Below are 27,965 nucleotides of genomic sequence, written 5' to 3'. Positions count from 1 at the left end.
TGTCTTATCATTTCAACACTTGCCAATATGATTTAATTTTTATTGTGTATTAACATAAATCAAACCTTGATTTTTTTCAGTTGTTCATCTGAAATCATGTTGTTTTTCTAATTTGAATGCTCCTTATATCTCCTCCCTCTATTACTGTCTGCCAGTGCATATCCCTGAATTGGGGAGGTGCTACCCTGAAGGATGGGAAACACTGGCATGAAGGCTGTTTTCCCAAGCAGAGTCTGTGGCTGTAGCCCTGACTCCAGTGCTTCTGTGACACTGCTGTGAGGGTGACCTTGGAGCAGATTGGAGGATGTGGATAGTATTGATGCTGGCACTGCCCTCCCTGATGGACTTTTTTTTTTATATTCATGATGGTGTCTTCGAACAGCATTTATTTTGAATGTGGACTATTTGCTTGAGGCTGTCATTCATAGTATGAATTCTATATATCTGTAGGTCTGTTTGTCTTTCATGGGTAAAATCAAATTTGTATCTAAAGTTCTGTAAATTTTAGTGGACTGTTTCTGCCATATTCCAAAGTCCATGATCTATGGTATTATGTTTTTTTTGTTTTTTATTGTGAAATTTTTGTTGTACATTATTGTTTATCAGTCACCATATAAGTGCATCCCTCCACCCCTTGTGCCAACCCCCCACCCGCCTAGATATTATGTTTTAACTGATGACTTCAGTTCTAAACCATTAATACATCAGAAAGGCTTTAAGCCTGGCAAAGAGAAAATCCTGCTTATTTTTCAGTTTTGGGGACAAAAGAAAAGTAATCACCTTGTTGTGTGCTTCAGAGATGATTTTCAGTAGCAGAGGCCTCGAGTCCTGACTCTGTTCTTATGTTTAGTATTTGCTTCTTCCCTGATAGACTAGATGAAAGAATGAAGCAGGGGATCTGAGTGACAGGCAGCCTCAAATGCCAGCATAGCCACATGACAGCAGGGTGTCAGCCCAGCCACCCCAGGCACTGAAGATAGAGAAAGCCCCACTGCTTCCTTGGGCCAGAGGGCTGGCACTTTCCTCTGGTGAGCTCAGCATCAAGCTAACCAAGAGAGCACTGGCCTTGACCTCCTGATTGGCACTGTAACTGAAAGTGAGCACCATAATAGTTCTTCCAGACTTTATTATTTTGCGAAAGGTTAATTGTAGCTTTTAATCTTTCCAAGTATTAAATGAGTCCCTTTACAGATGGTGGTTTGTACTTTCAGCCAGATATGGTTTCTAAATCCAGTGGAGAACTGAAGAGAAACCCCTCATCTTTTATAGATGGGATCACAGGACCAGTCTGTGGGCCAGAGAGCTGCAGCCCGGTTGACTGTGGTCATTGTCCCCCAGTGGCGTGCACTGTCTCCATTTTAACGGTTCCAGCTTCAGAAGGAAATGAGGCTTGTCTGAGTCGCTTTACTGTGGGTTGAGAGCATCTCTGAGTTTTTTACTTGAGCTGTTAAAATGGAATGAGTTGCTAACTATATGCTATATCTCTTTACACCCACTCCCATGTCCCATAACAAAATAAAGTTGGAAAAATACCTTACTTGGTAAGAAATCAAGGTTAAGAATTTTAGAACAGCCGAGCAGTGGACAGTTGGGCACTATATGGGGAACAGGGGGAAGGCCTTGGAGTTACTGTGCTGCTCTCAAGATTTGATATTTGACCACTTAGGTCTGGAAATTCCATGTGCAGCTTAATCCAGGGAGTTAGTCAAGCCCCAGGAAAAAACTGGCTAATTGGGAGTATCAAAAGGCACTTAGGGTTGCACTGGGAAATTGCTTTCTGCAAGGGCAGCCTGGATTCGGGTCAGTAGGGGTGTATTAGGAGGCAGAATTAGGGGGACTCGAGGAGAGTCATCCCTAGCCACCTCTTGGCCTGAGCCTCCCGATGGCCAGTCTGCATCCTGGATGCCTGACTGTTGTAGAGTCAGTTATCAGCCCCTGTGAGTCTCAAGGTTTCCTGTCAAAACTTGTAATGTTCTGGCAAGAGCCCTACATGGGAGTCAGGAAACCTGGACTCCAGTCACAAGACCTCTCTCTGCTCTATAATTTTATTTATTTATTTATTTTTTCCCCCAAAGCCCCAGTAGATAGTTGTATGTCATAGTTGCACATCCTTCTAGTTGCTGTATGTGGGACGTGGCCTCAGCATGGCCAGAGAAGCGGGATCTGAACCCAGGCCGCCAGCAGTGGAGCGCACGCACCCAACCGCTAAACCACGGGGCCAGCCCAGACCTCTCTCTGCTCTAGATGAGAAGTAGCTAATTCAATTTCTGTCCTGAAAAGCTTTAACATTTTTTACTCCTAAAATGTTGAGAGCATCACAGCAACTCCAAGGCCTTCCCCTTGTTCCCCATATAGTGCCCAACTGTCCACTGCTCAGCTGTTCTGAAATTCTTAATCCTGATTTCTTCTTACCAAGTAAGATATTTCTCCAACTTTATTTTGTTGTGGGACATGGGAGTAGGTGTAAAGAAAGAAAACATATAGTTAGCATATAGATATTCTCGTTCTGTGCAATTTTGTGCAGTTATAACTTGGTTTTTCTCTTTGGGAACCCTGCACTTAGTAGGTCCTCAGCTCATTCCTTTGCTTCTCTCTGCTTATACAGCTGGAACCATACTTACTTCTGTGAGGGGCACCCCAGCCTGTCCTATTTACTTGTGCTTTACATACAGATTTTATTTAATCCTCACAGCCACCCTCTGAATTAGGTTACATTCATATATTCAGTCAACAAACATTTGTTACAACTGTGATTGTCTTGTGGCATTTGTAGTTAAGTAAACCAGGTAGTTAACAGATATAGTGATAGGAGGAAAGTGACAGAAAACTGAGCCTAGGTGATCAGAGAAGCTTCCTAGAAGTATCATCTTTGCCATGACCTGAGGGATGGCCAAGTGTTAGCCAGACTGAAGATGGGCTGTGCTTGGAGGTGAGGTAGGAGGAGCCTGGGCCTTGGAGTCCAGTGGACTTGGTTTAAGTCCCAGATTTGCCACTCTATAGACCACTTTTTTTTTTTTTTTTTTTTACAGCACTCTCCAGGTAAATCACTTAACTTCTCTTACCACTTTCCTAACCTGTAAAATTGTACGGAATTGGCAGAAATAAAGGAGATAATGCACCTGAGGTGCCTGGGTCATAATATGAGCTTAAGTGTCGCCTATTATTATAAATATGAATACTAATATTTTAAAAATCGTGTAAGATTTTGTTCCTTTTCGTATATAGAGATTATACCTCAATACAGCACTGTTAGCATGGAGAAAGTCATTATGGCTTGAGCAGAGTATGAGGTGGGGACCGGGGAGGCATGAAGCTGGGAAGTAAGCCATGCTGGACCCTTTTACGGGTGAGAAAACGGAGGGTCTAAGGATAAGTATCATCTAGCTTGGCAGGAAGTGGTGAACCAGTACTGGAACCCAGCGTGTCAGACTTTTAGCAATTCTGCTGATACACATGGGCTGGTTTCAGTGCATGTATTCTGACCAGCAATCTTCCATGTAATCAAGTATGATCAAGGATCAGGCCTCACTTAAGCTAACAAATGATTGTTCACAATAGTCGTGCTATTCAAATCCTGATTCGTGGGTTGTATTCATTTGTTTTTTGGCAGCTGTAGACGTTAGCCTCTGATAGATCTTTAACACCAAGAAAAGAAAATGGTAGTGCAGGAAGGAGGAAATCTAAAGATAAAAGGGAGGGAGAAAACACAGTTGCCCTTGTGTTTGGAGCACAGCTGCTGGTGACTCAGAAAGGATGGGGGTTGGGAGAAGGAGGGTCAAGCCAGCCCCAAACGAGAAGAAGGGATTTTGGAGCCCCTCAGGAAAGGTATCTCCTAGATTATCTTCCTAGGCTGACCCCTGCCTCTCACCTCTTGTCTCCTCTAGTGGGGCAGGTAGGGTTTTGTGGTTTTGAACGGTGCAGGACTTGAAACTCTCTTCTTTCCCTCACATCCTCTGAATCAGATTGTTCTAGTATTCTTGCAATTTGGTGAGTGATAAAGGGTGACCTGTATCTGTCAAAGCTGCCAGCAAAGGAGGACAACCACAAATCATCTCAGATCTGCGGCCGTGTGGGAAGACACTGGCTGAAGCCCAGCAAGAACTCTGTAGAGGGCTGGCTCTCCCCTCAGGTGGTAGCTCACGCTGCTGGGTCAAGAGCCTGGCTTAGTGGCTAAAAACCGAATCCCTGAAGCCCTCTGGAAATGGTTGCTCTTATTACCAGGTACAAGAATTGTACTAGGAACAATAACTGAGTAGCAGCTTGATAGACTAGTGCAGAGGAATGGCTCTTCACCGAGTGGTCATGTAAACAGATGAGCTGATGCGGGGCTTGTATCCCAAGACACGTGAGTGTGTCTTGTCTTCTTTTCTACTGAAAACCAAAGGAATAAGCTAAAAACTTGATGTAAGTTTGTTTGTAAATTGGGTATCTTTTACTGTTCTTATAGAACTATGAGTTGTAAAAAAAACTTTAGCCTTTTACCTGATTATTTTTATCCTTATTCCTGAGGTTTTAGTATTGCATGTTAGCTTTTTATTTTTTATTTTATTTTATTTTTTTGTGAGGAAGATCAGCCCTTTGTTAACATCTGCCAATCCGCTTCTGTTTTTTTTGCTGAGGACGACTGGCCCTGGGCTAACATCTGTACCCATCTTCCTCCATTTTATATGGGACGCTGCCACAGCATGGCCTGACAAGCAGTGCATCAGTGCACGCCCGGGATCCAAACCCTGGCAGCCAGCAGCGGAGCGCGTGCACTTAACCACTATGCCACAGGGCCGGCCCCATGTTAGCTTTTTAATTATAAAAATTATAGCTTTTTGATTTATAAAATAGAATGTTTAATCTGGAGATTACTTAGATTATCTTCTCTCATTTAATTATGTAAAGCACCTAGTAAACACAGCATAAAACTACGCTTGTTGGAAGTGTCAGCAAGAGGAGAGAGGAGGATTTTGACCATTCTGGTTGAGCCAGGTGTCTAGGTCTGAAAAGCCAGAACTCAAGAGTGAGACGTGCGCTAATATAGTAGCCAGTAGCTATGTGTAGCCGTTGAGTGCTTGAAGTGTAGCTATTTGGAACTGAGATGTGCTCTAAGTATAAAGTACACACTGGATTCTGAAGACTTAGTTGAAAACAAAGAATGTAAAATATTATTAATAATTTTTAATATTTATTACATGTTGAAATGATAATATTTTGGATATATTGAGTTAAGTAAAATGCATTAATAAAATTAATTTCACCTGCTTTTGTCTTTTTTAATATGGCTCCTAGACAATTTTAAAATTTTGGCTCACATTATATTTCCATTGGACAGTGCTTCCTTGGACAATTCTGCATTTTCTGACTAAGGAAAGACAAAACGAAAGCAATTGGAGGAAACAACCTTTTATTCCTAAATTTCTCTTATTCGTAAATCAGATAATTAACCTATCTCATCTCAGGGCTTTAGAAAGGGAAAAATCTCTACAGCTCACATTACTCTATTTCTCAGAGACTGTCCTATTGTTTGAGAGTAACTTCATAGTATAATGCCTGTCTTTTGTTCCCTTCAGCTTTTCTAGTCTGGTGGTGACCAGATGATAACTGTAATGCTGGGTGTTTTGTCCAAAATTCCAGTACCATGTTAATTCTTTTGACTTTTTTACATGTCTACTATAATCTTACATAGTTGGAAACTAATGAAGAATCTTTTATATGGAGATATTGTTGCAGAAATGCTTGTCATGTCAAATTATGATTATCATAATTCAAAACAGTCATTAACTAAAGGTTGAGCATCTCAGCTAAGATGTTATGATGGACCCACAGAGGTACCACACATGCTCTTTTTCCTCAGGTAGCTTTACTCTAGCCAGAAGGCATATACTCAGAGTGAAATGACTCAAGAAGAGCAATACCAGGTGGAAACTGTATGGCCAGATGGCTCATACATGACACTGCTGCTATTTTAATCTCACAGTCATTCCCTGCTCCTAAGAAGTTCTTAAGCACCAGCCCCTCCTTCCCTCTATCCATGGATTCTTCTTGGTTATAGTAGCTCTGCAAGTAAATACAACCTGGCCTTGAGCATGGCTCTGAAGCAGCCCAGAAAAATCAGATCCGCTTCAAGTTCTTTATAAATCTATTTGCCCTTAGAACTTGAGGCCTGGGCTGGCCCCGTGGCTTCTCGGTTAAGTGCATGCGCTCCGCTACTGGCGGCCCGGGTTCGGATCTCAGGTGCGCACCAACACACCGCTTCTCCGGCCATGCTGAGGCCGTGTCCCACGTACAGCAACTAGAAGGATGTGCAACTATGACATACAACTATCTACTGGGGCTTTGGGGGAAAAAAAGAGGAGGATTAGCATGGATGTTAGCTCAGGGCTGATCTTCCTCACAAAAAAAAAAAAAAAGAACTTGAGGCCTAGTAAACCTGTTATATGTAAGAAAGTATTTTCTGCAATCAAATTGCATAAAAAGAGAACTGTGGATTATATGCCAGGAGAGCTTTAGTGAAAATGTTTGTTTAAAACATTTTAGACAAACATGGTTTAAAAAGACAAATACATTTATAGAAAACATCCAACAACAGCAGAATGCATATTTTTTATAGTGTATGTGGAACATTCACCAGATAGACCATGTTCTGGGCCATAAAACAAACCTTAACAAATTTAGAACTGAAATTATACAAAGCATGTTCTCTGACCATAATGGAATTAAACTAGAAATCAATAACAGAAAGCTATCTGGAAAATTCCCAAATATTTGGAAACTAAGCAACACACTTCTAATTAGCCCATGGGTCCAAAGATAGTCACAAGGGGACATAGAAAATATTTTCAATCAAATGAAATTGAAAGTACAGTGTATCAAAAGTTGCAACTAACACAGTGCTTAGAGGGAAATTAATATCATTAAATGCTTTTATTAGAAAAGAAAGAACGTTTGGGAGCAGCACAAATTGCCAATATCAGGACTGAAAGAGAGAACATCACTACAGACTCTACAGACATTAAAAGAATAATAGGGAAATATTGCAAAGAGCATTATGCCCAGAAATTGGACAAGTTAGAGGAAATAGACAAAAATTCCTTGTAAGACACCAACCACCAAAGCTCACTCAAGAAGAAATAGATATCCTGAGTAGTCCAATAGCAATTAAAGAAATTGAATTCATAGTTTAAAACCTTTCAACAAAGATAACTCCAGGCCTGGATGGCTTCATTGGCAAATTTACCAAACATTTAAGGAAGAAATATTAATTCTACACACACTCTTCCAGAAAATAGGAGGAGGATTACTTCCCAACTCATTTTATGAGGCTAGCTAATACCTCAAGATACTGCAAGAAAACTGTAGACCAGTTTCCCTCGTGAACTTAGAGGGACAAATGAACAAAATATTAGCAAGTCAAATTCAGCAGTGTATTAAAAGGATAATAATGGTGTTATGCTGGTAAATTGGCTTTCTTCGGTGTGGTTGGAGAGCTCTCTTTGTACTATTCACTGGTTTCCTTGGTGTAAAAACTCCCACCACGGCCAATTGCAAGCTACCAACATGAAGTCACTAAACATGGAGTTGGGAAGAGATGTGTAGAATCAGCTTTCGTGAGGTGGTGTGATCCAACTTCAGCACATCATGACTAATTTTCCCAAGAATGCAAGACTGGTTCAACATTTGAAATTCCATGAAGGTACTTCATCATAATAACAGACTAAGGAAAAAGACAAAAAACTCTGAACCAAAAAATGTACTTAGTTCTACACTTAGCAAAATAAAGCCACCCAAACTGATGCTCTAAAAATACAGACCTCTTCAGGCCCCACTGTGCTCTTGTCCCCTTTTTTGCTTCATTGTTCTCATCCTTGCTGTTTCTTTACAAACACATACATTACACCCTCTTCGCATGGCCACTGCCTACTCATTCAACATTTTTGAATAGATGCAAGTGACTCACTGGGAGGAGGGGGAGATACTCCTAGCTCATGCAAAAAATATACTGAGGTATATAAATCTGTATAATTGGCTCCTAAATTTCACACACACCTCCTATGACAAAGAAGTACATTTATCTATTTTACTTCCATAACACATTCGGAGTACTCTTTGTGACAACTTTTCTCTTTGATGGTTACTCTAGTGGGATTCTAGGATGGCGAAATGAAGACCTATTTCTTCTCTCCTGGTTTGGGAACACCTTTGGGTCAAGAATCCTTTCCTTTTTTTAATGTTTGTATCAACTCCTGACACGTTACTTGGTACATAAAGAGATTCAACATATGTTTTTGATAAATGAATAAAAGAAAATTTTGAGGATTCCTCATTTGCAGAGGCTCTCCATTCAAGACTTTAGTGTGAGACTCAAGTTCCATGGAAATGGCTATTTCTTGAAAAGAAGGGCAACCCTACCTCCAGTGTAGTGATCTTGAGTACCTCTCTGCTCGTTACAAAGACATTTATAAAGTGAGGTGGAGGGGGAAGATATTGATTAAAATTCCTTAGAGAACTTCTTTTAAAGGGATCTGGGCCACTCATCATCTAAAAAAGCGCTGGGAGCAGGGGGGTGCGGCCCAGTGGTGTAGTGGTTAAGTTCGCGTGCTCCACTTCAGTGCCCCGGGGTTTGCAGGTTCGGATCCTGGGTGCAGACCTATGCAGCGCTTATCAAGCCACGCTGTGGCAGGCGTCCCACATATAAAGTAGAGGAAGACGGGCATGGATGTTAGCCCAGGGCCAATCTTCCTCAGCAAAAGGAGGAGGATTGGCAGCAGATGTTAGGTCAGAGCTAATCTTCCTCACCAAAAAACAAAAAAGTACGGTGGGGCAAGCAGAGTGTTAAATGATGAATAGTGATTACAGCTATGAGATTAGCACAATTTTATGGTGTGTTACGCTTTTGTGTGTTGTCTGTGCACTTAAATATATTTGCTCTTTTTAAAGATTTTATTTATTTTTCCCCCAAAGTCCCAGTAGATAGTTGTCTGTCATAGCTGCACATCCTTCTAGTTGCTGTACATGGGACACGGCCTCAGCATGGCCGGAGGAGTGGTGTTTCGGTGCACACCCAGGATCCGAACCCGGGCCGCTGGCAGCGGAGTGCGCGCACTCAACCGCTAAGCCACGGTGCCGGCCCTATTTGCTCTTTTTAAAAATCAACGTATACAGGGGCCGGCTCCGTGGCTTAGCGGTTAAGTGCGCGCGCTCTGATGCTGACGGCCCGGGTTCGGATCCCGGGAGCGCCCCGAGGCACCACTTCTCCGTCCAACGCGAGGCCGAGTCCCACGTACAGCAACTAGAAGGATGTGAACCTATGACATACAACTATCTACTGGGGCTTTGGGGGGAAAAAAACTGAATAAATAAAATCTTTAAAAAAAAAAAAAAAAAAAAAAAAAATCAACGTATACAAACACTTATGTTGATGGGAGGGTAGCTGGAGCATAATTTTACTCATTAAAGTTACTGTATATCTTTGAATTTTGATGTATTGTTGATCATATCTATGATTTAATGCCTAATTCTCAATCGTCTGCTTTGCTGTGTGATTTCAATGAGATAGAAACAGAGTGGTAGGGCCGGCCCCGTGGCTTAGAGATTAAGTGTGCGCTCTCCGCTGCTGGCGGCCCGGGTTGGTTCCCGGACGTGCACTGACGCACCGCTTCTCCGGCCATGCTGAGGCCGCGTCCCACGCACAGCAACTAGAAGGATGTGCATCTATGACATACAACTATCTACTGGGGCTTTGGGGGAAAAAAATAATTAAATAAATAAAAAAAAGAAACAGAGTGGTAGGTGTTTTCTGATTCCTGGATTGGTCACATGAGTTAATATGCTCTGAAATTTCAAAGATTGTTTGCAGGTGGGCTGAGAAGAGGGTGTGTTTGGCTAATTTAAGAAGGCCAGACTGGGTGGGGTTACTCACCCCCAAAGGAGGTCAGGCTGAGAGACTTACTCTATTTACATGAACAAAACTTGTGAGTGTCCTGATTTACTTGTTAGCATTAAAAAAGGAAAAAGAACCTTTTATTTAGGATAATGGACATTAGAATTCTCCCCCCAAATCCAGATTTTTAGTTATCAAAAGCATACCAAATTACTCCTCAGCACTGATTATCCCTCAAGCTAAGCACTTGTCTCAGCAACCTCTAGTCATCAATTAATTGACACTTGAGTCATAGTCAAGTTTGGATTCAGTGTCCCAAATACCACAGTGGTCATCATTTTCATATTGAATCAGAAGTATATTTATTCTACTTTTACTAATGGAAGTTTTTCTCCATCAGGGATGGATGAATGAGATTTACAACTATGATCCAGAAACTTACCATGCAACTTTGACACATTCAGTCTTTGTTCGACTTGAGGGTGGGACCTTAAGACTTTCAAAGCCCAATAAAAATATATCCAGAAGGGCAAGCTACAATGAAGCAAAGCCAGAGGTCACCTACGTCAGCCAGAAAATCTATGAACTCTCAGACAGCAAGGTGAGCCCGACTAATTTTAGAATCTTAGATGAATGAAAAGCATTTGGAATCTTGGTTGCTGTACTGTATTTTTCCCCCTAAAGTTTTGTGTGTGTGTGTGTTTAAAGTATTAGCATAATTTAGAACAGTAGCTCTCGAACGTTAATGTACATATGAACCTTCTGAGCATCTTTTTAAATGCAGATTCTAATTCAGCAACTCTGAGCTGGGCCTGAGAGTCTTCATTTTTATGAGCTCCCAGGTGATACCCATGCTGCTGGTCCAGGAACCACACTTTGAGGAGCAAGGGCGTAGCACACTCTTCTGACTTTGAGAGTTCATTTTTTCAGGCAAACAAAAAGCCTTGTGTGGTGGTGGTAGGGCGATAACTAATGAAGGCTCTGTAAATGTGAAAATTATGGATCTGCAAAATAACTACATTTTGATACAAGTACTATATACTTATGATTTTGAGAAATGTAAATTATTTGTTCGAAAAAGCTACAGCTTCTCTGTTTTTCTTATAACTCATGTGAGTGATCTTTAAGTTTCCCCAAAGTGAAAGAAGTATTTAAAATAGTTTTTGTATAAACTTATTCTTGAGGTTGATAAACTTGAGCTTCTCAACTAGATCTAGTTGGGTAAATTCTTTTTTTCTTTTTCCAGCTTACGTTTGGCCCCAGGTCATTAAACTCAGTTGATATCCAAATTAGTTGATGATAATTTGCTAAACAATTATTGTGCTACTGTTACCTGAAAATTATAGATATTTGTAACTCTTGCAAAATTCTTAAACATCTACCTTCTGGAATGATTTTGAAGAATAACAAGTCATTTCTAAAAATTTATTCCCCTTTCTATACTCATGTTATAGACAGGTGGTAATTATTTCACATTCATCATTTTAGTCAAAAAGAATATAAAGTTTGCATTTGTGTTCTGCATAATATCAGTATACAGTGTAGCCAATTCTTAATTTAGTATGTAAATCATCATTTCCCTTTCTCTGTAGATTTATCTTGTACCTAAAAGTTTGGCTCGAAAACGAATATGGAATAAAAAGTACCCCATTTGTATCGAGCTTGGTCGACAAGATGATTTCATGTCTAAGGCCCAGAGTGATAAAGAGAATTCTGAAGATAAGCCACCAGCTGAGAGAGATCTGGGAGGCGAGGACCCTAAGAAGCCACCCCATTCTCAGGAGGGAACAAGATCTAGCCAGCGAGATCAGATACTGTATCTCTTTGGAAGAACTGGCCGAGAAAAAGAGGAATGGTTTAGAAGATTTATTCTGGCATCTAAGCCGAAGTCGGAAATCAAGAAGCCACCTGGTATCTCTGGAAGTAAACCAGGTAATGACATGTGTACTAAATGCTTATGTATTTTTAAAGGGCCTGTGAGAGAATTGAGAGAGATTTACAGGTAGGACAGAAGGCAGCCCACCCTGAATTGATAACTGTCTGCCGCCTAAGGTGAGTTCTCATGAATCATTTACCTTTTAGGCTGGTCACTGCAACCCTTTCTACTGAATCATTCAACCAATGCTGGAACCATTTGCAGATGTATGTTTTTTTGCATTTACTGGTTCCTTAGGATTTATATTTATTTTTACATATAACGACTCCTCTGAGAGAAGAAGCAAAAAGAGAACCCTAGTTATAATAAGAAGGCAAGTGAGAAGCAGCTAGTGCTCTCAAGCTGCTGGCCCTCCAAGCCTAAGATGGCCATAAATCATAGAAATGCAGATTCCTCTGATATCCTGACTCCCTGCATTTGCATCGATAACCATACACCTCTGCTCATTTCCTATCCTTTTGCCCACGTACTCTGCTTGGAACTTCACTGAATCTTTCACTGTTCTCCAAACATGCTGTGCCCTGTCGTTGCTTTTTATATATGCTGTTCCTTCTACCTGGAATGCTCTTCCCCAACCTGGGCCAGGAAAATGCCAGCTATTTCTTCAAGAGGCAGTCCAGAGATCATGACCTGCGAAAGTCAGTACTGGGGAAAGCACCTCTCGGCTCTCTTGGGCAGAAGTAGTTACTCCCTTCTTTCTGCCCTGAAAGCCCTTTAGTCATGCTTCAGTTACAATGCTTATTACAGAAAATTGTGATTTATTTGCCTACGTGCCCAAGTTCAAGGGCAGGGATTATGTCTTATTCTTCTTTTTAATGTGGAATTGGCCCAGAGAAAATGCCTGATAAAAAAAATTTGTTGAATGAAAGTTGGCGTGTTTGGAATTGCCATGAGCTGTGGATGAGCAATTAGCTTTCTGCCCAGGTTCCATTTGCCTCTGGGGTTGTGTCGGTCCTTTATTTGACAGTACGAGATCACCAGGGAAAAAAAAAAAAGTACCTATCAGATGTATTTCATGGCTCCCATGACTCTGAATTGTCTTGGAGAGGAATAAAAACTGTTCTAAAAAATTGTCTGTCAGGGCCTCGCCCCATGGCTAAGTGGTTAAAGTTCCACACGCTTCACCTCAGCGGTGTGGATTCGTGGGTTCAGATCCCAGGTGCAGACCTGCTTCACTGACCAGCCGTGCTGTGACAGTGACCCACGTACAAAAAAGTCGAGGAAGATTGGCACAGATGTTAACTCAGGGCTAATCTTCCTCAAGAAAAAAGAAAAATTATCTATCATTAGAGGGGAAGGTATTTTTCAGGATGGGAAGTAGCCTTATAAATATTTTTTAGTCATTTGATAGCATTTTAGCTGTTTTTCAACTTAACCCAGTGGAGTTTGTTCTATGTTCCATTTACAGGCATGTGCCACATAACAACATTTCAGTCAATGATGGACCACATATACGACCGTGGTCCCATAAGATTAGTACCCTATAGCCTAGGTGTGTAATTGGCTATATCATCTAGGTTTGTGTGAGTACACTCTGTGATGTTCGCTTAATGACAACGTCACCTAACGCATTTCTCAGAATATATCCCTATTGTTAAGCAATGCAAGACTGTACTTTGCAGTCATTTTCTTCATCTGTATTAACAGCTGTCACTTATTTGCACTAGGGGTTTTGCCCTCACACAGCAGGCACAACAGTCCCTCCGGGCACCTGACCCACAGCCGCAGCAGCAGCAAAGGCAGCGTGGAGGAGATTATGTCCCAGCCAAAGCAGAAGGAGCTGGTGGGCAATGTGCGGCAGAAGATGCTTCTGGACTACAGCGTGTACATGGCCAGATGTGTCCCCCAAGAAAACCAGAGTCCCCAAAGGAGCCCTGTACTGAGTGCGGAGAGCAGCCCCACAGCTGGGAAAAAGGTAAAGGTGGCTGCTTGGGTCATGGCTTTCCTGCTCTTCTACTTAAACTCATTTTTTCATGCATAAGCACTTTGAGCACCTCTTGTGTACCAGGCCCAGTTCTAGGCTTTGGGGACACAGTGATGAACAAGGCAGATAAACGCCTTGCCCCCAGGGGGCTTGTTTTCTGGTCACAGAGACAGCAAGAAACAAACATCAGGTGGTGATAAGAATTAAAATAAAGCCAAATAAGGGAGGATGGAAAGTGGCCAGAACTGCCATTTTAGATCAGTGGTCAGGGAGGGCCTCTTTGAGGAGGTGACCTTCGGGTAGAGACCTGACCAAAGTGAGGAAGTGAGCTGTGGTGATAAGTGTGGGAGGAGCATTCCAGGTGGGGGGACCAGCAAGTGCAAAGGCCCCAAAGCAGGGATGTGGTTGGAGTATTCAAGGCACCGTGATGAGGCCGGTATGGGTGGACAGTGTGCAGGGGACAGAGAGGCAGGGCTTTATCAGACCATTTCCAAGGGGGATGGGAAGCCCTGGGAGGGTTTTGAGCAGGGAGTCACGTAGATCTGATTTAAGTTTAAAAAGATAAGTGGCTCTCCTTGGAGAATTGGCCGTAGGAGGAAAATGGTGGGTGGGAGGCAATCATGGCAGTGGAGAAATGGCTGAGGCTAAGGTGGTAACAGCAGGTGGTGAGAAGTGGCTGGGTTTGGGGTATTTGTTGGAGAGGAGCTGGCTGGATTTGCTGATGAATTAGATGTGGGGTGTGAGAGAACCAGAGGAGTCGAAGATGATTCCTAGCTTTTTGACCTGAGCAACTAGGTGATCAATAGGAAGTTCAGAGTCATTAGTAAGAGAGGTCTAATTCCTCAATAACTATTGTATTCTCAAATTCTCAGACTCCTCAGCTATGTCCAATGCTTTTGAAGATTTACCATCTGCATTGTTTCCAAAGTATAACAAGCTGGACATTGACTCAAGATCGTCTGTGATAAGATAAATAATATAAGCTGCCATATGCCAGACTCTGTTAGGAACTTTAGAACTACTGTGATATCTTGAACAGTCTTACAAACTAGATGGCATTCTCTCCATTTTGTAGATGGGGGAACTGAGGCTTACAGAAGTAAGTAGCTTAATTTCACAGTGGTTAAGTGATGGAATATGCAAAACCTATCTGTGACTCCGAGGCCTCTCGGCTGCCACGACTGCCGTTTTAGTGGGTCATTCTAAGACTGTGCCTGACTTGAGGGCTCCCGCCTGTACTCCTACTAATATTCTAAGGCACAGCCTTCTGCCTGTGGAGCACGAAGCCTGTTTTTTCATGTTCAGTTACTAAAGTGTTTGACCTCTTACAGTGACCGTGTTTCTGTTCTTAATGGGGAGCATTTGGTGCCTTCCTCTTTGTGCCTTTAGCCTTTGGTCTTGACTCATTCCATTGATCATCTTCAGTGTGGAAGAGGCCCCTGAACCCTCACCCAGCCCACTTTATCAGGGCAAAAAGACGATATGTCTTTGCTGGCCTCTGACTCAGTACCTCTACCCTCTGACCTAACTTACCAGCTACCTCAGGAGCTAGACCTCCCTCTAGGCTAGAGTGATGTAATATAAAACTGTTCTAGAAATGTCCTTTTAACACCAGTGAATTCCCCTCCCCCAAATTCTCTTTTTCCCTGGGTTATTGGCTGTCTGGACTCTCATCAGACTCAGGAAAATCAGGGGGAGAACTGTGCACTGATGTAAGAAAATTATCTTACAAAATGTTTGCTTTTTAAAAGCGTTCCTTACATTAAAAAACACACATGTGTTTCAGAGCATTGTTTCCTCAGTGTGTGTTACATGTACTTGTTGTATCATGTAATCACTGGGGTCTGTGGAAGCCCCAGGAGGGACTGGGAGGCCTGGATGGCACACAGCCCAGCCCCTCAACACAGCATTGCTGTCAGTGGGGGGGGTCTCAAGTACAAACCTCCTTTCCGGGTACTAGGCACTTACTCCTTTAAGCACCAAAACATTTTTTTCCCTCTTCTAAGTCTGATGAAAATCTTTAAAAACCACTATTGCACTTCCTGGTCTCCTTAGGCAGAGCAGGCAAGGATGATTTAATCTTTTCTTGGTAGTTTAAAGACTCAGTACAACAAATGGAAATTCAGGCCTGTCATCTGCAGGCCTCTGAGGTCAGGAGGCCTTTCACCCCCAGTCTGAGCCCTCCCAGCCAGCAGACTCTGCAGTATTTTCTCTTGGTTGTCAGTTGGCTGGTCTTGGTGTGTGTCCTTCTAGTTGCTTTTCCTTGAGCACTTGTCCCCACCTCCCACCCCCACCCTTAATTTAATGATTCTAGTCTGCATGGGTTAGGAAACCAGAGAGCCAGAATTGTGTGAACAGAGATAACTGTCTTTGAAAGAGGTGCTTTTGAAGAAAGTGTGTGATCTTTAGTGCTGGGTCCTGCATCCAGTTGGCCTGCCTGAAACTTGTGTGGGCCATGTGCTGGCTCTCAGGGGTGGTCTGATAGTTAAGACGATCTTGAGTAAGGTGTTTTAGTTATCTATTACTGTGTAACAAACAGCCCCAAAAGCAGTAGCTTAAAACAACAGCAATTATTTATTTTGTTCACAAATTTGTAATTTGACCAGGCTTGGCAGTGAAGGCGTCTCTCTGCTCCACACAGTGTCAGCTGGGGAGGCTGGACTGGGGGCTGGAGGATCTCCTTCCAGGATGGCTCACTTGCATGGCTGACAAGTAGATGCTGGTTGTTGGTTGGGAGCTCAGCTGGGGCTGAGGGCTGGGAGCCTCAGTTCTTCTTCATGTGGCCTGAGCTTCCTTCAGCGTGATGACTGGGTTCCAAGGGCAAGCATCCCTAGAGAAAGAGCCAGGCAGACACTGTATTGCCTTTTATGACCTAGTCTCAGAAGTAAAAAGTAATGTCGCTTTCATCATGCTCTATTAGTCAAAGTAGTCAAAAAACCCTCCCAGATTCAAGGAGAGGGGCTTAGATTCCACCTCTTGCTGCTGGGGGAGTAGCACATTTTTGGAAGAGCTTTTGGGCTGGGAAATATCATTGCACGATTTTTGGAAAATAAGGTCTGCGACAGTATTCCTGTACTACTTTTCTTACTTTCTATGCTTTTCTTTATAAGTCAGTGGAGATAGTTCTTTACTAGTTTTATTTCTTAATTTTTCAATTTGAGCAAATGAGGACCTTTTGTGCCCATCCTTGATTTTTATTTTCTTTTTTTGTGCACGCGAAACATTTATGTAGTTCCAAAAATCAAAGCTGTACAAAGGCATACTTGGAAAAGTGTCATCTCTCCCACCTTATTCCTTCTATTCCTCCATGTCATTCCCACTCACTCCTCATAGTGAAACAGTCTCCTTAGGCTCTGGTTTATCCTTTCTGGGTTTCTTATTTCCCCTTCTGTCTTACTCATAGGGTAGCATACTATAGATACTCTTTTGCACATTGCTTTTTTTACTTACTGATACATTCTGGAAATCATTCCACATCAGTTCATTGATCACTCCCCCTCCCCTTCTTTTTAAACAGCTGCAAAGTACTCCATTGTGTGAATGTTCCATAGTTTATTCAGTCTTTCTCTTAAATGGGCGTATAGGTTGTTTCCAATATTTTTCAATTACAAACAATGCTGCAATGAATAACTTTGTGTATGTGTATTTTTGTGTTGTTGGGGGTGTGTCTTCAGGGTAAAATTGTGGAAATGGGATTGCTAGATCAGAAGGTAAATGCACCTGTAGTTTTGTAAGATATTGCCAATTCCCCTCCATAAGGATTGCACCAATGTTCATTCCCACCCGTAAGAAGAGTGCCTGTTTCCCACAGTCTCGCCAAATGTCTACCTTATGGATCTGGTCATTAGTGCTTATCCCTCCTTCAAAGACTGAGCCAGATTATTTCTTAGGGTCCGTATTGCCTCTGATACCCTGAGTCTAAGAGGGACTCAAAGGGCTCAGAGACACAAGGAATCTTTGACAGTCTTTCAAGCTACACAGTCATGTCGTCAGTGTCAGCTACCACCCAGATGCTTTCCCAGGGTAGCATGCTCCCCTTCTCTTTCATAGAGGTAGCTTGGATCACAGCTCCAGCCTTTGCCCCAACCTCTCCCCTCCCCACCCCTACCCTGCTGCTCCTCTTATAGGCTATGTTCAAAGCATCTCTTACCCTGAGGTCTCCAGGTCTAATGGCAATTTCCACATACTTGGCGTCCTTTCTCACATGTTACCCAATGCTAAACTAGTTCAGGAGGTAAATGGGGCCACTGGTGCTCAGGAGCCAAACCAATATTAAAAACACCCAGTGATATAATTAGTAAATATAAACTAGATTTGTATTAAACAACGCTAAACACTTTTGGCGGTTATTCTTACCCATAATAATTAAAAACATGTTCAGGGAATTGTGCATATTGAAATCACTTTGGCACTCAAAGTTTGAATTATAAAATGCCACTATTTTGGGAGGAAGAGCCTGGTTCTCCAGATGTTGAGTGGTTAGTGACTAGCTGCTGAGCCCTGACTTACCCTTGTACTCTGCTTTGTCCCACAACCACATGCTGTACCAGCCTCTGAAGTCTCCAAACCCCTGTGATCTCAGTGCCATTTTCTCTCTTTTTAGGCAGCTTAACATTTAGAATAGTGAGAGAGACCATGAGGCTGGCTGAGGCGACCCAGAGCTTTATTGAGGTAGTCTACTTGGTTTGAGGAGATTTAAATAGTAATTCAGAAAACAAGAAAATAAGGAAATTCTCTTTTTAAGAATGTCTAAAGATGGGATAGTTTTACCCCTAGTTTGGTTATCTCAGGAAAGGAGACCCCACAGACTGGCTGCAGATTTGCTCAGGGGTATGAGGCCAGGGAGGCTGCTAGTTCTGTGTGCCCTGAAGTGGCCTGCCTGGGAAAGAGGGTCATTGGTGAGGCAGTGGTGTGAGGCCAGGGAGGCTGCTAGTCCTGTGTGCCATGAAGTGGCCTGCCTGAGAAAGAGGATCATTGGTGAGGCAGTTATGTGCCTGTCTTCCAGGCATGAGCAAGGCTCTGGTGTTCAGATCATGAAAGGAACTTCCACTCTCCTTCTCCATGGAAGGTTTTAAGATATGTTTAGAGATAATGTAGGCTGCCCCAGGTCTGGAGAGTCCTGTCCTCATTATTACTAGTTTCGCTAATTATCTTGTTAACCTATAAACTGGATCATGAGGGTAGTGCTCCCTGTTTGGTGTTATCAGGAGATGAGAACCCTACATAGCAAATAGGAATCAAATAGAAACCGGGAAATCTGTAATAGGCAGAGTGATTTTCCAAGGCTTCCTCTTTCCCTCCTCAAAGTGAGCTTTTCAGACACTTAAAAGTAGAATTGGAAAGTGCTTCTCATATAATAAGTAAAAAATATGAAGCCATACATCAAATTTAAAAATAATTTTAAAAAAGATATAGACAAGAGTTCCAAGACAATTCAATGGGGAAAACAATAGTCTTTTTAACAAATGGTGCTGGAACAACTGATATCCACAAGCAAAAGAATGAAGTTGGACCCCTACCTCACACCATATACAAAAAATGAACTCAGAATGGATCATAGACCTCAATGTAAGAGGAAACTATAAAACTCTTAGAAGAAAACATAGGAGTAAATCTTCCTGACTTTGGGTTAGATAAAGCCTTCTTAGATAAGACACCAAAAGCACAAGCAACCAAAGAAAAAAAAAATAGATAAATTAGTCTTCATCAAACTTAAGAAGCTTTGTGCTACAAACAATGCCATCAAGAAAATGAAAAGACAACCCACAGAGTGGGAGAAGATATTTGCAAATCATATATCTCATGAGGGTCTAGTACCTAGAATATATAAAGGACTCTTCAAACTCAATAATAAAGGGCCGGCTCCGTGGCTTAGCGGTTAAGTGCGGGCGCTCTGATGCTGGCAGCCCGGGTTCGGATCCCGGGCACGCCCCAAGGCACCACTTCTCCGTCCAACCCGAGGCCGAGTCCCACGTACAGCAACTAGAAGAATGTGAACCTATGACATACAACTATCTACTGGGGCTTTGGGGGGAAAAAAATGAATAAATAAAATCTTTAAAAAAAAAAAAAAAAAAAAAACTCAATAATAAAAAGGTAAATAACCCAATTAAGAAATAGGCAAAAGATGTGAATAGACATTTTTCCAAAGAAGATATATAAATGGCCAATAAGCATATGAAAAGATACTCAAAATCATTTGCCATCAGGGAAATGTGAATCAAAACCACAATGAGATACCACTTCACACCCACTAGGATGGCTATAATGAAAAAGACAGATAATAACAAGGATTAGTGAGGATGTGGAGAACTGGAACCATGTACATTGCTAGTGGGAATGTAAAATGGTGCAGCTGCTGTGGACAACAGTTTGTTAGTTCCTCAAAATGTTAAACATAGAGTTATCATATGATCCAATAATTCCGCTCCTAGGTATATATCCAAGAGAAATGAAAACATATGTCCACACAAAAATGTGTACACAATTGTTTATAGCAGTATTATTCATAGTAGCCAAAAGTGGAAAACAACTGAAATGTCCATCAACTGATGAATGAATAAAGTGTGATATATGCACACAGCAGAATATTATTCTACAAGAATGATGTGCCGATACATAATGCAACATGGATAAACATTATGCTTAGTGAAAGAAATCAGTCACAAAAGAACACATATTGTATGCTTCCATTTACATGTAATGTCCAGAATAGGCAAATTCATAGAGACAAGTTAGTGGTTGCCTTGGGCTGGTGGTGATGGTGGTGGTGGGAATGGAGTTGAGGAGGAATGGAGAGTTACTACTAATGGGTACAAGGTTTCTTTTGGGGATAATGAAAATATTCTAAAATTGATTGTGGTGATGGCTTCACAACTCAGAATATACTAAAAACCTCTGAATGGTACTCTTTAAATGGGTAAATTGTATGGAATGTGAATTGTATCTCAATAAAGCTATAAAAAAGAAAAAGGATAGAAAATCCTTTAGGTCCAATTTTGTTTTTAGAAAAAGTTCTATATTCTTAAAAGTATGTATATAACATTGAAAAAAGACTGAAAGGAAATATAATAAAAATGTTTTAAATAAGTATATCTGGGTAGTGGGATTATGGGGATTTTATACAGTGACTCTGAATTGCTTTCATAATTGGGGAAAGAAGCTAACAGACTTGGGGGAAGAGTGTTCCTTCTCCTGAACCAGGCAGCCCTTTGTGAAACCCTCATGGCACCAGACTGTGTGTGACTAAACTTTAGGAGCAGAGCCACTAAGCTCTCTTTGTAACAAAAAAGTTGGGTTGGTTTCCTAATTTGTAATAGGAAATGTTACACCACAAAGTTAAGTAAATCTATACCACTTTGCTTTGGAGGTTAGTTTTTAATAAAATATATCCCAAGAGCTACTCAGACTGTTATGATAGCCTTGCTTCAGCTTCGGACCATTGAAATCTCCAAACTTTTTTGTTTTGCAAAGTTACTGTTTCTAAATGTATGTATATAGTTGAAATGGTGAAACGAATATTCTTCTCACATTTGCCAAATGGCAATGTTAGGAAATATATGCACATTTACTCTTTAAGCTCTTAAATTTGTATGACATTCAATGGAAGTGAGTTCTTTCTGGCAGCCTGTTGAATCCAGATTTTGTTCATAAAGCTGCGAATTGTCAATGTTCTGCTGCTCTTGTGTTTTTCTTTGTTCCCAATGAATCTGTGGAGAGAAGCCTGCATTAGAAAAAGGAACTGTTGAAAATAAAAAACAACCTGCTTGTCAGTTATTTTAGAAATTTGTTTCCACATCATATGCCTCTGGCTTGGGCATAAATTGTGAAATAGCCTTTGTTTCTTGCTATTTTGTGTTAAACCTGTTTCCTGTGAATAATGAGGGTTATAAAGAAAGCTTACTAAAGGGTGTACTCTCCTACGTGAAAAGGGAAAGAGCAATTCTTCTCTTATGTAGCCCACTACTCTAAGTAAGACATGCGGTGCCCTATGTGGGCAGCAGCTTGGCACTGCCTGACTCCCCGGGGGAGGAGGGCATTGTCCTTGGATGAGTGTTTACTCAGAAGTCTGCGTGGATAATCTGATGTGACTCAAAGACAGTAACCTCAGAAAAGCTGGATCAGATCCCTTGGGGGTGGGGTGCAGATGTTCAGGCAGAAAGAAAAATGATTCCAAAAAGCATGTACAACTTGTGGCATGCCTGAGTGCTCACTGACCACGGATTTCCACTCTTCCGTCCAGGACCTGGTGGTAGAAATGCCTTGGTTAATATCAAAAGACATTACAGCACTAGAACAGCACAGAGAGAATACTCTACAGCCATTAAAATGAGTGAAGTAGAGCCATGTCTTCTGAAATGGAATAACCAGTGCGTATTATTTTTTAAACCAGAATTTAATTTTTTTTAAATGAGACTCACCAACAGTGATTAGGGACACCTTTGAAAACACCCAAATTTGAAGGACTCCTAGAACATAAAATCTCTCCCCTCATATGCGGTAACATTAGATTGAAAAATAGAGTAAACCCCCAGGCCCCCGAAGAGAGAGACAGCACAAGCTCCAACAAGACTAGTGGACAGGTGGGTGTGGGGTGCCCTGCACAAGCTCAGTGACTGGTTCACCTGGGTCAGACCCTCAGAACCTCAGGCTTCAGAAAAAGCACGCATAGGTACATGCCATAGACCTTGGGGTACTCACAAGTCATCAAATCTCCAGTGTCAAATCCGTGAGCACCAAGCCACCTGTATACTGTGCTCCTGGCCTAGGCACACAGCTGTGACGTGGGCACAGTTGTGGTGCCCACAACAGATAGCACTGGTGTGAACGCACACAGACAGAGCATGGAGACAGTGAGGGTGTGTGGTGTGTGTTATGGCTGCAGGCAGCCTGTGAGGGCAGGACAGATGCATTTATAAAAACAATAGAGGGAAGAGAAAGGGTGAACAGTTCACAGATTTCTCCATTTCTAGTTCTTTTGGTCTTTGCTTTCCCAGGCTAATTGTTTCTGTAAAGCTATAGTCTAATTAGAGACCTCAGCATAGGGTAATATCTGTCACACCAGGGTCCGGTCACATCCCCTTCCTGCCTCCCACAGGACAGAGCAGGTGGAGATCGGGAAGAAGGAGGCTCTGTGTCATGATGTGCAGGGCACTGAATGGTTCCGAGTCTGTTTTCTCATCCCTAAAATAGAAGTAAAAGTTCTGTCTTTCTGGGGTATTATGAGATGTAAGACATAAATGAGGGAAGGAGGACTCCTGTGAAGGAGTCTTATCATAGGGCCTGGCGCAGGGTCAGTGGACAACAACAGTGACAATGGCAGTGACCTGCACTAACCCCCTAACCTCACTACACCCTCAGTGGATGTTGCTGCTGCTTCCTCCTCCTCCTTCACCCCTACGCTGGCCCTCTCCAGGCAAGAGTCCATAGTCTAATAATTAGCCTTGGAAATTGGAGACTGACGCAGGTTCGCTCTTCTCCCACTTCGTGCGTTGGCCACAACAGATGTTTCAGGTGGATGGTATCACGTGGAGGTGAGACCCAGGGTATTTCACTGGGCTGAGATTGGTGAGAAGAGCTGTAGGAGTTTCACAGAATTCCTGAGAGTGGCTCTCTGTAATCTGGGGCTGTGGTTCTCAACCTTACATGTTCATTACATCAGTGAGAGAGCTTCTAAAAGTCTTTTTTTTTTTTTTTTTTTTTAAAGATTTTATTTATTTTATTTTTTCCCCCCAAAGCCCCAGTGGATAGTTGTGTGTCGTAGCTGCACATCCTTCTAGTTGCTGCATGTGGGACTCGGCCCCAGGATGAACGGAGAAGCGGTGCCTCGATGCGCACCCGGGATCCGAACCCGGGCCGCCAGCATCGCAGCGCGCACACTTAACCACCAAGCCACAGGGCCGGCCCTAAAAGTCTTAATACCCACTTAAAGTAGTATCTGGGTGTAGGATCCAGGCACCAGTATTTTTAAGTACTCCCTGACCTTCACCCAAGAGAATCACGAGCTTACCAGGATCAGGCTGAATGTAAGAGTCCTAGGCATTGGGAACCTGAGGGGCTGCCTGGTGACGACCAGCCTAACAATTACACATCCAGGGAGCCTTAGCTGGAAGAAAGATAGGCAGACATTTGATCAGATATGTCATTGATTGAGACTGTTGGTACCAAGCTAATTTGGGGGGCAGGGCAATTTCGCTGAGCTAATTGTATGAAATATTAGCTGGTTCGCAGGAAGACTGGTAGAAAAAGAAAATAGACAGAGGAGTTTTTATCTGTGATGGTGGCTTTTGTTTCTGTCTTTTTCTATTCACTGACATAATGGGGGACTTGTAATTTACAGGGAAGAAATACAACTCACATGGTCGTCCATCTCTATAGGGAGGGAACTTTAGTGACTTTATAAAAATAAGCACCTGTCTTGTTCTCCATTTGCTTTCTAGCTAATTTTGGTCCCTTTTCTTTTGTCAGTTGCCAGAGGCTCCACCCTCGGAGGAGGAAGAACAGGAAGCCTGGGTGAATGCCTTACTTGGAAGAATGTTTTGGGACTTCTTAGGAGAGAAATATTGGTCTGATCTGGTATCTAAGAAAATCCAAATGAAACTCAGCAAAATAAAGGTATTGTTTTACACACAGGAGGCTTCCAATTCTTCACATTTCTTAATTTCTTCAGGCTTTGTACCATTATATCCTAAGTAAAAAATAACTTGTTTTAAATCATATAACATATGAGAGTAGTAAGTTCTTATCAAATGACATATCTGGGCCATGACCTTGACCATATGACGAACTGCATCCAGGGACTTAGTGAACCTTCCTGTTTTGCTTTTTTCCTTGTGTTGCCCTTATTGTTATCCACTTTAGGTGATAATCCAGAAGTTGGTTTGGGAAAACGTGAGCTTTTGTAGCTGGTTTGTCATATAAAATTCTGTTATCTAAGTTAGTAGTGAACTTGAATTGTGTGTCCAGAGCCCACCCAGCCTCACGGACGTCTAGGCTGCACAGTGTACGCTTTGAGGAAAATACCAAACTACTAGAGACCTCTTTCCCAACTCCTGCTCCCTCTCAAAGCTGGGGAAGTTAGCATTGTACTCTAAATGTGTCTGTATTTGACCTTTACTTCTGGCCAGATGGTATTTTATTTTGGGCACTCTCTTTATTGAAGAAACAGTCCTGGTGCTGATCTAGGCCCGCTTAGAAGTGAGTTTAAATTGCATAAGTATTCCTCACGATTGCCACCAAATGACTCAGTTAGTGTCACCTTTACCAATCAAGAGACCTTGTTTAGGTTACTTAAAAGTAGGTTTTTGACCCAGTGAAGACCCAGCCAAGGAAGAGTCACTTTGATCCCCAAATCTTCACTGAGAGGTTGCATGGTCAGCAGCTTAAGTCAGTGGATCTTTTTGGGTCATAGATACCTTTGAGAAGCAGAAACGTATGAATCGTTTCCCTAGAAAAATGCACAGAATTTTGCCCACAACTTCAGAGAGTTCAAGACTCCAGATTAGGAAACTGTGAGCTAAGGTAAAATTATATTAGAAGGAAAATGTGGGCATGAAGGAGCTTTGATTTGATGTCTGTCATTCCTTTGGGTGACAAACAGAACCTTTTCTGGCTCAGTCAGGCTCTGGTAAGCTCTGTCTGCCAACTGCAGGCCAGTGTCATCCCTTCCTAGCCCCTGATGAAGAGGAAAGTGCCTCCTAAGCTGGAAGAGCAGATTTCGAGACAAAATCTGGGGCAAGGATTTGGAAGGGCTCTGTCGACAAAGGTCAGCCTATTTGTGTTCTTCAGGTGAGTTGAAGGTTCAACCCGCTCTGTTAGCCATGTCCATACAGGGGACAGGAAGCGGCATTGACCCTCCTGTGTTTGGAGATAAGAGGCCAGCAGCCTACTTGGTGCTCTCTCAACCTCTTCCTCTTCTTGGAAAATGATGGAGGGCTTGAACACCTGGGTCAAGGCACACGGGTAAGGCTGGCACTCCTCTTTTCCCAGAGACTGTCATGGGCCCTCCCCTGAGCAGGAGGGCTGTGGGTCCTGGCAGTGTGCAGCAGAAAGCAGAGCATACCTGAACTCCAGACGGGACGCTGCTCTCCCTGTTACCCACATTCCAATACAAACTTGGAGAGGGCGGTGTTCTACGCTTCTTTCGGAGCTGGAAGTCCATGGAGCCTCTGCCCCCTTGGTAGAGAATGGTGGGCTCCTTCATCCCAGAGGAGATTGAGGGAAAGTCTTTTATTTTCATCTTCTCCTTTTGCTGGTCATATGGGTTTTTGCAGTTCACGAACTTAAACTCTCTTTTGTTTTTTGAGGTCAGAAGTGCTAGAAGGTTAGGATGGAGAAAAGTAGCCTAGATCTAGTAACACTGGGAGTTCAGAGGCAGGGGCTGTACTCCCTCCCTTGCCAGCCTCAACACCTCCACCCTGACCTGAGCTGCTGCCCATGAAGTGCCCTGCAGACCAGAGGGCACCCTGACAACGGAATAAGCAGGAAGGTAGCAGGATATTACGCAAATTCTGAACCTGCCACCCCCCTGGCAAAGAACTCCTGGCCAAAAAAACTCTTATTATCACCAATATCCAAATATCCTTGGGAAGAGCTGTTCCTTAAATCTAGTAGTGAGTATTGGTTAATGGCTAGTCAAGAGCCAGAATGGCTGGAGGAGCCTGAGCTGTCCCCGTGACAAAGATCTCCCTGTCTCCTAGTTTCCCTTGAAGGCTTGGCACATGGAGAACTGTTCGCTGGCCTTGCTCTGCAGTCTCAGACTGTCACCCTTGCATGTGATAATGAGTCATGCTGTGAAAGAGCAGCCCTGTGTGTGTATCTGGTGCCCAGTGTTGGGTTTAAAGCAAGTTAAGTTTCTACCCCAACATCAAGTACACTCTTGGCCTCAGCTGACTGCTCCAGCACTGCCGTGGGCCCTCAGTAGTATGGGCCTCTTGTGCCCGTGTCAGCAAATGCTGCTGTTATTGCATACAGCAGCAACCTCAGAATGTCCTATACACCTGAACGTCTAGTCCCCAGTTGGGTTTACTCAGGAGGGTAAAGAACATGCAGTGGATTCCTGTCTCACTGTGGTGCCCTGTGGGTGGGAAGAAGAGAGTTTCTGGTTGAAAAGAGCAGGAGGAGGAGCGACCTTTCCTTGCCTTTCCCTGCAGGGCAGGATCGGGTAGGAAGGAGGCTGCTCCAGGGCCTGGTATTGAGAGTTTTGATTTAGATCAGAGATCTGAACAAGAATGGATGGTTAGAGATGTTCTAGAATCTTGGAGTTGGGTACTCAGGTGTATAAATAGGAAACCAGGCCCTGCTGATCCCACTTCCCCATTCTGCTTACTGGGAATTAGAGCCCACCCCACACCTGCCAAGTCTTTCTCAGTCCCCGGTTCCTTCAGTCCTCTCCTTCATCTTAGGTCTTACCTCAGGTTCTTTCTCTGCCCTTGCAGGGACTACAGGGTGCGGGATGGGATGAGGTGGAAGGCTGGACAGGACACAAAGGGACATCATGTTCCTGCTGTCTCTGTATTTGCTCCCCTGGCCCAGTGTTGGACTCCTGTTCCCATAGAAACCCAGCATGCTCCTGAAACACTGGGTATTAGAATGACAATAACAGACAAAAAGGACGAGGGCAAAGGGCAAGATTTTGGCTACATTCTTGGCCAAGTAGTGTTCTGTAGGCTGATTGGAAGGCCACTATGTAGTTACCACTACATAACATTGGTGCTTTGGAAAAAGGTTTACCAAATACAGCAACCACTAATTCAAAAATGCACATTGAATACTGTCTCTAGTCATGTTTTGTCTATCAGACATCATAACCTCTTTAAATTAACCCCTCCATTCCACCCCTGCAAAAAATAAGAGATGAAGTTCTCTCACTGGTGAATCCTAGAAGTATATGTTTCTCTGCAGAGACAGCTGAAGAGTTCCAGCCAAAATAGGCATTAAATTCTTGTCTGACTAGATGCTACCCTGTTTTATAGGGAATGTTCAGCATATATTTAATTGTTTAAAAAAACTCAATTCTAAATTTTACGAAATTATTCTAACGTTCAACTGGAGAAATACTCGTGAGAATAAGAAAATTCTGAGGGAAAAGAAAGGAACGGGACTTGTCAGATTTTAAAATGTGTTGTAAAGCTACAGTAATAGGAGCAGTTTGATAACAGAGTGCTCAGTACAGACTCCAGTGTGGTGGGAATCCCATTACAGATTAGTAGAAAGGTAAAGGTGGCATTACAGATTAG

General features: G+C 42.7%; 1 protein-coding gene across 1 annotated transcript in view; it reads left to right on the top strand.

Moving 5' to 3' along the window:
* TEX2 (testis expressed 2) overlaps positions 1–27,965 on the top strand; it is a 108,387-nt gene that overhangs the window by 53,717 nt on the left and 26,705 nt on the right. The window contains exons 3-6 of the mRNA XM_087441424.1: positions 10,269–10,469; positions 11,461–11,800; positions 13,472–13,719; positions 24,196–24,342. Coding sequence (XP_087297550.1) covers positions 10,269–10,469; positions 11,461–11,800; positions 13,472–13,719; positions 24,196–24,342 — 936 coding nt within the window. The remainder of the gene's footprint in view (positions 1–10,268; positions 10,470–11,460; positions 11,801–13,471; positions 13,720–24,195; positions 24,343–27,965) is intronic.

Source organism: Ceratotherium simum, chromosome 16 (assembly GCF_057802395.1).
Source record: "Ceratotherium simum simum isolate JZ-2026a chromosome 16, ASM5780239v1, whole genome shotgun sequence".
In the NCBI taxonomy this organism is placed as follows: Eukaryota; Metazoa; Chordata; class Mammalia; order Perissodactyla; family Rhinocerotidae; genus Ceratotherium; species Ceratotherium simum.
This window is presented reverse-complemented; position numbering and strand designations above follow the sequence as displayed.